The sequence below is a fragment of the Chaetomium tenue genome (genome assembly GCF_020726465.1).
Source record: "Chaetomium tenue strain MPI-SDFR-AT-0079 chromosome Unknown F5144scaffold_3, whole genome shotgun sequence".
NCBI classification, from domain to species: Eukaryota; Fungi; Ascomycota; class Sordariomycetes; order Sordariales; family Chaetomiaceae; genus Chaetomium; species Chaetomium tenue.
Window position 1 is genome coordinate 1,982,160 of NW_027117331.1, and position 14,458 is coordinate 1,996,617.

General features: G+C 56.5%; 3 protein-coding genes across 3 annotated transcripts; 2 read left to right on the forward strand and 1 right to left on the reverse strand.

The window, feature by feature from the left end:
* The first annotated feature begins 402 nt into the window (after positions 1-402).
* Positions 403-10,224, forward strand: F5144DRAFT_567345 (mitochondrial protein from FMP27-domain-containing protein). Its single transcript, XM_066788587.1, has one exon. It carries the CDS (start codon positions 870-872, stop codon positions 9,924-9,926), a length of 9,057 nt encoding a protein of 3,018 aa, XP_066644682.1. The 5' UTR covers positions 403-869; the 3' UTR covers positions 9,927-10,224.
* A 100-nt stretch (positions 10,225-10,324) lies between these two features.
* On the forward strand, positions 10,325-11,772 carry F5144DRAFT_567347 (JAB1/Mov34/MPN/PAD-1 ubiquitin protease-domain-containing protein). The gene is made up of 2 exons (XM_066788588.1): positions 10,325-10,433; positions 10,497-11,772. The coding sequence occupies exons 1-2, from the start codon at positions 10,430-10,432 to the stop codon at positions 11,606-11,608; spliced, it is 1,116 nt and encodes a 371-aa protein (XP_066644683.1). The 5' UTR covers positions 10,325-10,429; the 3' UTR covers positions 11,609-11,772.
* F5144DRAFT_567349 (uncharacterized protein) lies at positions 11,773-14,057 on the reverse strand. Its single transcript, XM_066788589.1, has 6 exons — positions 13,665-14,057; positions 13,526-13,598; positions 13,432-13,469; positions 12,990-13,376; positions 12,675-12,932; positions 11,773-12,600 (listed from the first exon to the last, which is right to left on the reverse strand). The coding sequence occupies exons 1-6, from the start codon at positions 13,974-13,976 to the stop codon at positions 11,779-11,781; spliced, it is 1,890 nt and encodes a 629-aa protein (XP_066644684.1). The 5' UTR covers positions 13,977-14,057; the 3' UTR covers positions 11,773-11,778.
* Positions 14,058-14,458: the final 401 nt, after the last annotated feature.

The following is a 14,458-nucleotide window of genomic DNA, read 5'->3' on the forward strand; positions in this document are numbered from 1 at the left end:
CATCCCTTTCACAACAGGGAGTTGACGGTGTTAGTGCAACATCTTTCTTCTTTAGCATGTAGATACCCGAGTGTTGGGGCCACAGGAATCACAAGTACAAGCCATCTGCTTCAACTGCGGACAAAAGTCAATTGACTATCGGACAGCTCGGAAAGTGGGAGAATTTAGATCCGTAAGGTTCATTCAAAAAGTATTCCCCCTTACTGAGGAACACGCGACCATTTGGATCCATTGTCCGGGGCAGAAGGGAAGTGATGATGCGGCGTGTGGGGTCTAGCCCCGGCGCCCAGGGGTTGCCCACTAACAGCACAGACAGAGACAAACCAGCCGCTGGGCCTGCACAGCTGCCCTGGTTGGTGGGGGCGATCAAAAAGAATCCCCATCAGCCCATGTTGCCCTGGCATTGGGGAATTGCTGGAATTGGACCCAGTTGTTCATCAAATTCCTTGGCGCGACTTTGCTGACAGCTTCGCTCCCTGCCTTTGCTTCAATTGTGCCGAGAGGCTTCAAAGCTTGATCCCTGGGCTTAGTTGCTGGATAGAGCTGTCAACTTCCGATCTTCCATCGTTTGCGACCTCTCATTCCAGCGATACGATTTCCGCCCCCGGGCTTCCGAGAAAACCCCCTCGAGAATCGACACGACGCCCGTTGCGACGGTGGTTATCAGATACCGAATACAACACGAACGAACGGACCCTATAATGGTATTTCGCAGCATGCCCCGCGATTAGAGGATAGAGCCCAGCGTTTGGCTCCGAACCCCCCCAGTCTGGTCGAACCGTGGATTGGGGGACCTATCGGCTTTGCTTTGCGACTCATGGGTGCACCGGCTCGTCGCTGGTCCCTGTTGTCGCCCAAGCTCGGTCGAGATGGCCCTCCTTAACCCGACTTTCATATTCGGCATCTTCGTCTTGCTATACCTCTCGTCCTTCGTTGTGTTTGCCGTAATTCGCGTTATCACCGGCATCTCCATCCAGCGCATTGGTTATTTCTCCCTCCGGCGGCTAGCCTATACAGCGCGCGATGGCGTTCGCTTCGAGATCAGGGGCCTGGGCCTTAACGTCCACAGGCCGACCTTTGCCCAGCCGACGTGGCTGAGTATTGTGATGGACGAATTTGCGGTTACAGTTAACATCCAGGAGTTGGAACGGGCTAAAGCAAAGGAGGCGGCACCCGAAGATGTGGATTCCGATTCCGATGTGGCCGAGCAACTGCCTCGACCAACGACCCCGAAGACGCCAAGGACACCGAGGCCGGTTCGACGTGATATCGACCCAGACGAGCGGAGCAAGATGTGGAAGCGGTTGACAAGAGTCAAGGAGCGCATTAAGAGGCTGCATCGGAAGCTGAATTGGATCCGCATGGTCGATGTTGTGGCTACCAATTCGACCGTCAACATTACTGGCGTGGGGAACCTACAGATGGGGAGCCTCACCATTGCCGTGGACACTCGGCGGAAGATGGTCGATCGTGCTCGTTTCTTCCTGCAGGCGGGCTCGCAGAGGCAGCCCCAGAACCGGCAAGCCGAGTGGATAATGACCCTTCGGAGTGTGCTGTTCACCGCGGAAGGCGGAGAGGCAACGGAGGTCCTGGATACCGCAACATTGAACATTCACGGTTACCTGTACGAAGCTCTCGACGGTCTCCGAGACACTGCGGTAGCGCTGAAGCTTGGTCGGCTCCACATCCCCTACGACGATGTTCGTCACGGCTTGGCCCAATACAAGAAGATCAGGTCTGCAGGCGACGAGGCCTTTGCCCGGACCGAGCCCGTCGATGTGGTTGTCGATCGTGTTATTCAGGAGCTCGACGTCCCCGGCAGCACCAACCACGAGCTGATGCAGACGGTTTCCGACTCGAAAGAGCTGGTGAGCTCGGTCTTGAAGGGGATCAGAGAGGTCCAGTTTGCCGTCAGCTTCGTTGGGCTCACCAAGAAGATCGACGCTGTCAAGTCTGGAGGGAACCCAATCATACTCACTGCGTCCATGAAGGAAGTGGGCATCGACCTTCACCGATTGGATCCCAAGTCTGCGGCTCACAGGATGTACTTCCCTTCCAAGGACATCGCCCACGAGGCCTTGGCTGCCGCGCTGTCAATCTCCGTCGGACTTGATGATGGGCACGGCAAACCGGAACGCATTATGTACATCCCGATGGCTACCACGACCGCCAGGACTACACTTCCCTCCAAGACCGTCGAGCTGGCAGATGATGGGACCGCCGAGGAACGGAACGCCAACATTCTCTTTGCCAATTCCGTCGTGACTTCTCCATCCGTCGACCTTGATCCTCGACATCTCCCGCTCCTTTTGGCGATGCTCCAGCGGAAACCAAAATCCCACAAGACGCCTCAGCAGCAACGCCACATGCTCATCTCACGATTGCTCCCCAAAGCAACCTACAAATTCTCCATGCATGAGCCCGTCTTGAGGATAGCACTTCCGCCAGTGCAGAAGTCGGCTGATCCCGACGAGTTTGACCTCATCATATCATCCATATCATCCGTCTCTCTAGACATGGAGTCATTCCACTCGACAGTGGAAGAGCTCCATTACTCTCTTGCTGCCACGATGAGAGTCCAGACGCACAACCTGTATTACCAGACCTCTGCTGGCAGCAGATTTGACCTTCTCGAAACCGAGACATTCGACCTGAAGGTGCAGCTCAACGCATCACCAAACGTCCACGTTGTTGTCACCGGGAATCTCGAGACTTTCACACTGAAAATGGTCAGGGATGAGATCCGGGACGGCTTACGCCAGATCGTTCGCCAGCTGAGGCTTAACGTTGAGCCAGACAAACGCGCCGTATCAAAGACCTCGACGCACTCCAACTTCTTGCGCGCATTACCCACCTGGCTATTGCATTTCCAGCTGCAATGTTCAGACTGTAGTATCGAAGTTGCGGGCGTGGATAAGAGCATCTCAGAAGACTCTAGAGGTGTTGCCATTCAGCTAGACTCGTGGTCTGCCGAGTACCGCGCCCAGAGACTCAATGGGCTGCAAAGGCGACCCTCCCGACGGAGAGCCAGCAGTCGCGGCATGATGTCACCGGAGAACGAGATGTTGAGAGCTGTCCCGGCATCCCCGAGGAAGAAGTACCACCATGACGGCGACGGCCGCCGCATTTCCCTGCACGCCCGGGGTTTCGAGGTTTTCATGGTCGAGTCGGCAGAGAAGTGGGAGTTCGAGCCATTCATAAACATCCCCAAATTCGAGATCGCCCTATCCACCCTGAGCGATCACCAGGGCCCCGTCTTCCATATCCACTCCCACATCAGGACCCTCCTCTTCCACTACTCGCTCTACCGTCATTATGCCATGGGGGTGGCTGTGTCGAATCTCCGGAAAGCATTTATGAGGACAAGCAAGCCCGCCGCCGAGCCAAGGACACCGCCAATGTCGCCTCAGAGGCGGGTAATTGGCCATCTTTCGCCGCCCCCGACTGGGATGTCTTCTGATTTCAGCCTGGATGCTGAGTCTTGGAAGACCATGCCTGAGCTAGTCGCTATTGACTTCAAGGTCACACTCATCCAGGTCAAGGCCGACTTACCTTCGGATCCCCCCATGATGCTCCACGTTTACAACTTGGAGGCTGGCCGCCACCGATGGTCAGCCCCGTTCCTCCAAGCGAAGCTCATTCGGTTATTCGCTGAAGCGCCTAGGATGCGTCGAGTGTGGGCTCGGGTTCTAAGCGTTAAGAATGTTCGAGCCGACTACCGTGAATCGCGACACAAACTCACGGGCGGGGGCCTACGTGAAGACCGGATGGTTGACATCGTCTCGGAGAACGTCCGTTTGGCGGTTCCTCACGAGATGGTCATCTACAAGATCACAGACAACTTTGTCAACACCTTCAAGTCCGTCCTTCAGCTGCACCACAGGTTCAAGACGGGTACAGACGAGTACATTCTCGAAAAGGGACCCGAGGGTCCCAAAAAGGTGCCAAAGGTCTCCATCAGAGCAAAAAGCTTTTTATTTGAGCTAGAAGACGGTGCGTTTGAATGGAAGCTCGGGGTTATCTACCGTGCCGGCGTGGTTGAGATGATGCAACGCCAGGCGCGCGAGGAGGCGTTCCGTGTCAAAGTCAAGAAGATCCACGAACAAGAGTCCAAGAAGGGGTTGTCCAAGTTGCGAGCTCGGTCAGCGGCCCCCCAGGACGAGGTCCCCGCACCTGACAGCTCCCATACCCGAACTCGCAGCGCCGATGGTCGGCGTCGCTCACTCAGTGACGGGCATATGCGCGGCCGGGCACCAAGATATGATCCAGAAAACGGCTCCCACGCAATAAGCGGAAAAGCCCGCATCTCCATCGCCGATGCAAGGCACAAGTTGAACATGCACAACGCCAAGAGCTGGAAGCAGCGTATCGACCAGCAGTACGACCTCGCGAGGAATGTGGCAAAGGACGTGCGCTCTAGCTTCTGGGGAGTCAACGAAATCCCCGACGACCTGGAGGACAGCGAGAAGATATTGGAGGTGCCGCAACGACCAGCGCTCATGGCGGCTCTCATCGACGATCTACACATCGTCATAGATAAACCATCATTCCCAATGAAAGAGCTCCCGGAATTCCTGCACAAGGTTGGGAAGGGTATGCCGAAGGACATGAAGTACGCTTTGCTCGTCCCCATGAGCCTCCAGGTCAGCATGGGAGAAGCAAGGATATCGCTTCGCGACTATCCTCTGCCATTCGTACATGTGCCAGCAACCAAATCCGGCCAACCCGTTCGCCTCCCGGCTCTGGCCATGACAACGGATTTCGTCATCGCAGAAGAGTATCGCGGCCCAGGGTCAACCAGAAAGATCCGAGTCCCCATCGTGCCACCACACGGCCTCGACCCGGCGTCCCCCAACGACGGTGGCTTTTGGGTGGATGTGCGGAGGACAATCGGGCCAGTCAAGACTTTCTCAGACATGAGTGTTGATATACACACCGCCAACCCAACCCGGATCACCTGGGGCCCATCTTACCAACCCGCGATACAAGACATGATGATGGCTATCGAGTCCATGACGAAACCGCAGCTCGACCCTTCTGACAAGGTCGGGTTCTGGGACAAGATTCGGCTCAACTTCCATTCCCGGATCAGAGTGGCCTGGCGCGGTGATGGCGACGTGCACCTAGCGCTGAAGGGCAGCAGAGACCCGTACCAAGTCACGGGCAACGGCGCGGGCTTCCTCATGTGCTTCCGGAACGATGTGAGGTGGAGCATTAATAGCGTTGACGACCCCAAGCGTTTCATGACCGTCGACAGTGGTGAGTATGTCCTGGCCGTTCCGGACTACAGCCATCAGGTTCGCGAGGCGCGCCGCCAACACGGAGAGGACGAGAGCATTAGCAGCGGCTCCAGCTTGAAATCCGGCGCCACCTTCAAGAAGGTCGTCATGAAGCTGTCCGGAAAAGTGCAGTGGCTTGCCGGTCTTGTGTTCGAGCGGGCGATCGAGCAGGGCAACAGGAGTTTCGAGTCCAAGCCACACTACGAGGTCGTTCTCAAATCCCCGCATGAAGCCAAACCCCAAAATGGTCTTCCTTACGACGCCTTCCGTGGGTTTCGCAGCCAGCATATCCATCTCTCCGTCGCCATTCGTGCCCCAGTTGATCGGGAATGGTCTGGGTCGGTCGTGGAGCCTTCACGCAGCTATAACACTGTCCATCTCACTCCTCGTTTCTTCACCCACTTCTTTGCCTGGTGGTCCCTGTTTTCGGGGCCGTTATCCCTCCCAATCCGACAGGGCTCGTTATGGCCCGGCAGGGAAAAGAGCAGCAAAAAGTTTGGTAGACATCTGGCCACCATCAAGTACAACATTCTGCTAGCGCCACTGTTTGTGAGCCACATCTACAAGCACAAGGACGCCGAGGATTACACGGAGAACGCCGTTTCGGCGACCGGGATCAAGGTCCGACTCGACAGCTTCATGCTCGACTTACACCAGCGGCGAGAGGAATTCAGCACCAGGGACCGCGGCCGCGGGACACAAACCAGGACGACCGGCATGAAGATTCACGCTGGCCAACTCGACGTGGTCTCGGCGGACGTTCGCGCTGTCTCGGCTAGCATCCGGGGCACCACGGCGGATGCCATGATGAGGAATTCTCTCTCAACTTTCATCACAGACCAAGAGGGGGATGGCACTGATCTTTCTCGCTTCACGATCCCCGACAACGATTTGACGTGGATCGACATGGATGACTTCGTAGAACTGGACTGGATCTTGCCGACCGAACCGAATCCCGACACCAAGATCCTGCCGCTCGCATTTGCGCCGCGTGTCACCTATTTCCGACAGACAGACATCAACGGCACGATTGCTGGGGATCCGGACAGAACGAGTCCCTTCGGCAAGGAGCCTACCCACTTCTGCAATATGAGCCAGGACGACGACCCTAGGACGGTACAATGTCAGCTCATTCGTCGGCGGTTGGAGCAGCTGGATGAGCAGATCGAAACACATCAGCGTAACCTAGGAGAGATTGAGCTTCGTCTCATCCGAGGTGACCCGGATGACGCGGACCTTGATGCTGAGTTCCAGATGTTGAACCGGCATTCGGGGGTGCTTGCTGGGAAGAGGACGTTCCTTCAAGGCATGCTGGCGGAGATGACGCCCAACTCTTCTTCGAGCAATGCGAGCCAGGAGTCTACAAGCCCTAAGGAGTTCCTCGAGGCTTCACAGAGCCTACAGGGAACCATGTCAACTCCTGCTGCCGCCGAATTTGCGAGCGACTTCAAAAACAGATTCGTGGTCCACAACATGCAGCTGAAATGGAACAACACCCTGAGGAACATAATCCTTCGCTACAGCCATCAAGTTGGGCAACGTCGGGGCTTCGTCTACTACCTCTCTCGCCCTGCGGTCAAGTTCATCTTGGACCTCGTGGAAGAACAGGGTAAATCTAAAATGGGCAAAAGCACACCAACGCCCGTTCCAGGGAGCACGCCTGTTCCAGGGAGCACGCCTGACTCAAATGGCCCCGATCGCGATATCGCAAAAGACCTAGAAGACCGAATCCGCAGGATCTTGCAGGAGAACAAAAAGTTCATGGGCCCAGACAACGCCGATGGCGCACACCCGACCATGTCTGATCTTGCTAGCGGAATTGCGGATGAGTTCACAACCCAAAACAGCTACCATGTCCGCCTGATCGCGCCCCAGATCCAGCTGCAGAGCGACAAGAACAAGAAGCACGTGGTTCTCACGGCATCTAAAGGAATGGAGCTCAAGGTGGTCGATGTCCTCGACAAGAGCAGGTTATCCGACACTGTCAGCGGCCTTGTGCAGCGGCGCTTCCTCGTCAACATGGATAGCACACAGTTTTTCGTGACCCATCAAAAGTGGTTCTCGACGCAGCTCGTATCCATGTACTCAGGCAATACCTACGGTACACCGGCGGGTTCATCATGGCCGCCATGGGTTCCTATGGAGGTCATGTTTGACTTCCAGTCAGACCCCTTTGGATTCAAGCGCGTTGTGCAGAAGACGTCGGCCATGCTCCGCTACGACAAGTTCAACACGCTCCGTCTCAAATACCATGACGAGGTGAACACCAGCGAGGGCCAGGATCCGACTGAGCAAGACACCACCGAGAGCAGGACGGACAATGTCTGGGTCGAGTTCCCGCAAGCTCACGCTCTCTGCAACTCTTCCCAGTATTACGCCATCTACGTCATCGTACTGGATCTCCTCATGTACAGCGAGCCGCTGGAGAAAACGCGAAACGAGAGGCTCGAGAAGATCATGCTGGCTTCAGACTTCAGCGACTTGAGGGGAGTCCCGGAGATGGTCATCAAACTTCAGGAGCGCGTCCGGCAACTGGAGGAGATCAAAACACACTTCCAGATTCACTCGAAACAGCTAGACAAGAAGGGGTGGAAGGACCGGCTGGTGCTGGAGCGAGACCTGGCTGCGTGTGAGGACGAGCTGTTCTTCATGATGGAAGCCATCACCTCGTCACAGCAGAAGTTTGACAACAACACCACCAGCAGTGCGTTGCTGAAGTGGAGTATCATGGCCAAGGAGATCGTCTGGCAGCTCGTCCGCGACAACAATGAACCACTCGTCGAGCTGCAGCTCAAGGATGTCGAGTATGATCGGATCGACAACTCGGACGGGTCGCATATCAATCTGATCCAAGTGGGCAAAATCCTCGGCCTCAACCTGCTCCCGGAGGCCATCTATCCATCCATGGTCGCACCCTACGTCGAGGGAAGCCGGGCCCTTGCCGATCCAGACTCTCAGCCCATGATCAGGGTGTACTGGAACATGCTCGAGGCCATCGCGGGTATCCCGGTGATGGACCATTTTGAAGTCACACTTTTCCCCCTGAAAATCCAGCTCGAGCATGATATTGGGAAGAAGCTCTTCGAGTACATATTCCCAGGCACTGATGGGGGGAGTACCTCCAGTGGTAAGAACGATTCGCCGTTCATGATCAAGCAGTCTGCTACCGATGATGAGGATGACGAAGTGGATGCCGAGCCGTTGATCGACCGCCTTGGGGTACCCGACAAGGACCAAGATGGATCTCCATTCACGACACGGGCTGGCTCTCTTGAAATCCGGTTGCGGCCGACTCTCACCTCGGACCCAGACGAAGCGTCTATCAAGCACAAGGCGCTCAGCATCCACTCAGGAGAGGGCACCTCGTTCCGGCTCTTCCGGTCGGGAACTGGGCTCAAAACAATCAACAAAAAGCGGTCATACGACTCGCTACGTATCAGCACCCCGCGCCCCGGCGTCGGTAGGACAGGGACCGGCTTTTCCACGAAGGACGGCGCTTCGATCAACGGCGACTCCAGGAAAGGCTCTCGCTTCATGCTGCGTCACAAGTCTAGCGATGGCGACAAAGCCAAACAATCCGACGACCTCTCCAAGATGATGGACCGTGCCTCTAACTACATGACATTTGCCTACATCAAGATGCCCTCGGTCGTTCTCTGCCTCAGCTACAAGGGCAAAGGCGAGCGTAACTTTGAGGACGTGCACGACTTCGTCTTCCGGCTTCCGACCATCGAGTACCGCAACAAGACGTGGTCCAACCTCGATCTCGCCCTGGCGCTCAAGAGCCGCGTCATCAAGGCGCTCATCAGCCACACGGGCGCCATCATCGGCAACAAATTCTCCCGCCATCGCCCCAACACGGCGCAGCAGTCCAAGCTGCGCGAGCTCGCCACCACCTCGGTCCTTTTGGCCACGCCGACAACATCCGAGTCGCGCGACAATAGCGGTGATGACTCGTCGTCGCTGTACGGGAACTCGCCCGTTGATTTCTCCCGTTCTCCACCCAGGTCGATTCGCAGGTCGCAGACATCCATTCCCATCCCGACGTCGACTAGTCGCAGCTCGAGTGTCGCGTCGTCAATGCGCTCCCATATCTCGGGGATGAATAACAGCAACGGCAACCAAAATTATGCCAAGGGCCAGGGTCAGGGCCAAGGCCAAGGTCAAAGCCAGGCCTCGGGGACGGTGCCCAGTTTCGTGATGGCACCGGCCACGCCATCTGCCACACTATCTCCCGACACGCAGAGTCTGAGCGGGAAGTCTGGCTTCAGCAGCCTGCTCAGGCCGGCGTCGAGCGGCTGGTCCAGGCCGTTTGGCGGCGGTGACAGGGGCAGCGGGCAGCAAGGGAGCGGCGGTATTAGCAGACCCAGCAGCAGCAGCGGACTGACGACTGGGTCGGGGTCGGCCACGTCGCCGAGACGGTCGAATGCGACGAATCCCGAGGAGAGGGAGAGCCCGGAGAGGAGACGGACGGGCGGTATTGGAGGAGGTGGCGGTGGGTTTAGGGATAGGATTCAGGCTTTGGCTAATCGGTTGAAGGAGAGGGAGAATACGGTGGTGCAGGCCTCGAGTAGTGGGGAAGGGGCCGGGGAAGATGGGGACGAGGAGAATGGACTGGTGAGGAAGATTAGTCGGGCGAGGAGTTGAAGTTGAACCCGCGGCCTTGGACATCGGGGAGATAAAATACCTTGCGGAGATGGATCGAGGTACATATAATTTCTACTATTTCAGGTGTTAGTATTTTGGCAAAGTCTTAGAAGGCCGGAGGGTAGAGGCCAAGGAGGCAACAGGTCTTGCATGGATCGGAGCATTGGAGGGTTATGGTTTTGGTTGTGTGAATAGCACACCGTCTTTGTTCCCAAGTAGTTATACAAGTCATTCTCATATATATTTTGACCGACACTGAAAAGTACCTAAAAAGTTCGACTCTTCCATGTGATAGTTGTTGTTGCACTTGGTTCGTGGGAGGGAAACCCTGGGACCTTGATGGCAGGGTCCTTATCTTATCGGAGCTCAGCAGCCGCTTGCCCCTCCATCGACTTCCAGGCAACAAACACGCACTGCAAGAGTCGGAGATAACTAAGAGCTCCCGACATCAGTAATTCCTCTTCGCAGCACCTCTCATCACATTTTGAGAACTGCGTGCAAAAATGGGTAATTAACAATTAATACCGGGAGGAAATGGAGAAAATATAACTAACAAATCCCCCTTTGCAGAGCTACCATTAACCGATAAGCTGGTCGACCGCCAGCGAGATGCCCTCTTCAACTACTCGGCAGCCTCCCAAACCGAAGCCAGCGCCGCGCGGCCATGGTCTAAAGACCCTACATACTTCAAAACCGTCCGCGTATCACCGACGGCGCTCGTCAAAATGGTCATGCATGCCCGGTCGGGTGGTGCCCTCGAAATCATGGGCATCATGCAGGGGTATGTGGACGGGACGGCGCTGGTAGTGACAGACGCCTTCCGGTTGCCGGTCGAGGGGACCGAGACACGGGTCAACGCCCAGAGCGACGCCGACGAATACCTCGTCGAGTACCTCTCGTTGTGCCGCGACGAGTCCCGCCAGGAAAACGTCATCGGCTGGTACCACTCGCACCCGGGCTACGGCTGCTGGCTGTCAGGCATCGACGTCGCCACCCAACAGCTACAACAACTACAAGGCCCCATGGTCGCCATCGTCATCGACCCAGACCGCACCATCTCCGCCAACCAAGTCGAGATCGGCGCCTTCCGCACCTACCCAGAGGACTACACCCCACCCACCGCCACTGCCACCCCCTCTTCCCTAAGCGGTGGCGGGCAATCGGTCCCCCTCGTCAAAGCGGACGACTTCGGCGCGCACGCGAGCAAGTACTACCCGCTGGAGGTGGAGCACTACAAGAGCACGCTGGACGGCAAGCTGCTGGAGCTGCTGTGGAACAAGTACTGGGTGCAGACGCTGGCGCAGAACCCGCTGCTGACCAACCGCGACTACGCCAGCAGCCAGATGGCCGATGTCGCCCAGCGCGTGCGCGAGACCGCCCTCGCCGTGTCCCGGGCCGGTAAGGGCGCCGCTGCCATGGCTGCGTATGGTGGGGGGAGGGGTGCGGATTATGGAGCTGCGGAGGGTATGGCTGGGCCGAGTGGGAGTGGTATGGGTATTGGCGGTGGTGGTGGTGGTGGGAGTAGCAGCAGAGTGGTTGATAGGGCGGGCGCCGGTGGGAAGGGTGGTGATGGGGCGGTGGAGAAACTGGTGCGTGATATTGGCCAGATTGCGGCTAAGGAGAGGGCGGGCCTGGCCGCGGCGGAGATTAAGGCGCAGATATTCGGGGGTGGGAATGTGTGAGCTGGGGTGTGGTTTATGGGATATAGAATTCATGATACAATTAAACGGCGCAGGGCATGGTGCTAGGCAGGGAAGGGCATGCTAGGGAGTGGAAAATCCGGGCTTGGTGGTATTTGTATGTACAATCCGTCTAGTCCCAACAAAGACTCTATTAACTACCCACTACACTGTTATACAACCGCCCAGAGCTCAGCTGCGCTTCCCGCAGCAAACTCCGCGACCTCCAACCGCCGCAGCGTCTCGTCCCTCCCCAAAATCTCAATCGTAGTCCACATCGGCAACCCCTTATCCCCACCCAGCAGCGCCCACCGCAGCGCGGCATACATGTTGCCCCGCACATCTTCAGCAGAAAAACACCCCCGAAACACCTCATCCGCCGCGATCACACGCATCGCCTCCTCAATCCCCTCACGCTTCCAATCCGCCTCGCTCACGGCGCGGAACTTCTCCCCCATAACCACCACCGCCACCGCCAGCGCCGGCGCCCCGTCAAATGGATCCTGGCCTTGGCCCGGGCCCAGCAGCGCGGGGTCGTCGGCGGCGAGCGCCCGCGCCGCCTGCTCCAGCACCGGCCGCGGCACGTCCCAGACGTAGTAGCGCAGCTTGACCAACGCGGCGGCGAAGCGGTCGGCGGGGGAGTCCAGCGAGATCTTGCGGGCTCCCTGGACGAGGCGGAGGAGGTCGGGCCGGTAGCGCTCGTTTTCGAGGAGGTGGGGTGTGGGGAGTCGGAGGGGGCCGATGGTAGAGGGGGGGAGGGAGAGGGGGGGTGGTGGTGGTGTTGATGATGGGGGTGAGGGTGGGGGTGAGTCTTTGGCTTGTTGGGCTTGTTCGATGGCGGCGCGGAGTGGTTGGAGGAATTCTTGCTCGATGGTTTGTTGTTCGGTGGGGGTCTTGGTGGGTTTGTCGAAGAGTCGGTTGAGGTGCTTGTCTTGGAGGAAGGGGAGCTTTTGGAGGGAGACGATGATGTCGCCTTTGCTGAACTTGAGGGAGAACTAAAGGTTTTGGGTGTTAGGGAAGGGAGGTGTGCAGATATTAGGGGAGGGGAGGTGGTTGGTTGGATACGTACGTTTTCAACCATCTCTTCTAGGGTCATGACATCGCCTTTTGTGGGCGGAGCTCGCCAGCCCAGCAATACGGCAAAGTTGAGGAGGGCCGAGGGGAGGATGTGTCCGTTTTGGTAGTACTCCATGCTGGCCGAGTTGTCGCGCTTGCTCAGTTTCTGCCGGTTTTTATCGACAAGCAGGCCGAGATGGGCGAACTCAGGGGGCTCCCAACCGAATGCCTGATACAACTCGACATGTTTTGGGGTGGAAACCAGCCATTCCTACGCACGCGTTACACAGTCAGCTCAGGCCGTTACGGGGTGAAAGCGTAGACCTACGGCTCCCCGAATGACGTGGGTAATCTTCATATGACGGTCGTCGACAACATTGGCAAAGTGATAGGTCGGGAAGCCATCACGCTTCATGATGATGTAGTCATCCTCGGGGTCCTTCTTTTTGAATCGATTGTAGATTATGTCCCGGATCATAAGCGGCTCCTCGGCGCTCTTGAACCGAATCGCAAACTCCTCGCCTTTATGGGTACGATCGTCAGACTCCTCGAGAGAGATGTGTCGACACGTGCCGGGGTAAAGGGTTGGTTGGCCGGATTCGTGAGCCTCCTTTTTGTGTTTTTCTAGGGCCTCAGGGGAGCAGAAACACCGGTATGCCTTCTCCTCTCGCACAAGTTTATCGGCATGCTCTTCATAGAGAGGGAGCCTTTCGGACTGAAATAGTCAGTTTAAAAAGTATCGAAACATGCCATAACAAGAGACCACTTACCTGCCGGTAAGGCCCATATGGTCCCTGCATATCAGGACCTGCCGACGTTGTGAGTTGCCAGGGCGGCCAGCGGTGGATGAGTTCAATGGCTCACCTTCGTCCCATGATAAACCAGCCCATCTTAGGTCTTTGTACAGCCTATCTTCTGCGTCTGATACGAGACGAGACTATACGAATATGAGTACTCTAGTGACCCCTCACGCATCCTCTCCTATCCCAAAACATGGTCTCACCTGGTCCGTGTCTTCAATCCGCAAAACAAATTGGCCCCCGGTTGCCCTGGCTAAGAGGTAGTTGAAGAGGGCTGTCCTCAGGGATCCCAGATGCAAGTACCCCGTTGGTGATGGGGCAAAGCGGGTACGACATGGCGTGTCAGGTAGCTTAGTCCTATCCTGTGACGACTTTTTGGCCGAATCTATAGTGAGACGAGGAGTGGTCGTGAAAGAAAAACGTTGTAGGGTCTGTGGGAGAGGTCTCCATCTTAGGCATCCCGATGACAATGGTCTACTCAAGAGCCCCCTCCCTCTCAAAACAAAGCTCTCCATTTCCCCAAAATTCACGGGGGTTGTTAGAGAGCATTTATGGGGTTGGTGTTTTGGTGTTTTGGGATGTTGAATGATGGGTTCAGCCACACTTAGAATCTCAAGTGGACAATGATAATTGTGGCTGCTAGACCACCTATAATGTGGCGGTGTTGCAGCCAAGCAGCTCGGTGGTCGGTGTTGCCTTGATAGGAAGGAAGGTGGGGTTTTACTGATAAGGCGCCCACCCATGGTCGTCACCGCTTTTTTTTTTTCGGACATGTACACATTCATTGTGAAGATAAAGAGCAGGCGGCTCTCATAGCGCATCTAAGAATCCCATCGCTTCTATGGTACTCTGTCGTAAATATGGCTTGATGAGTGGTTCAACGCTGACCGACAACTGATACCAACTCACGTCAGCTCAAGGATGCCTTAGCATTTGAAACATACGTAGGTACCTAGGTTGCCTCTAGGCACGTTTTGAATGCTTTGTTAGTGACAAT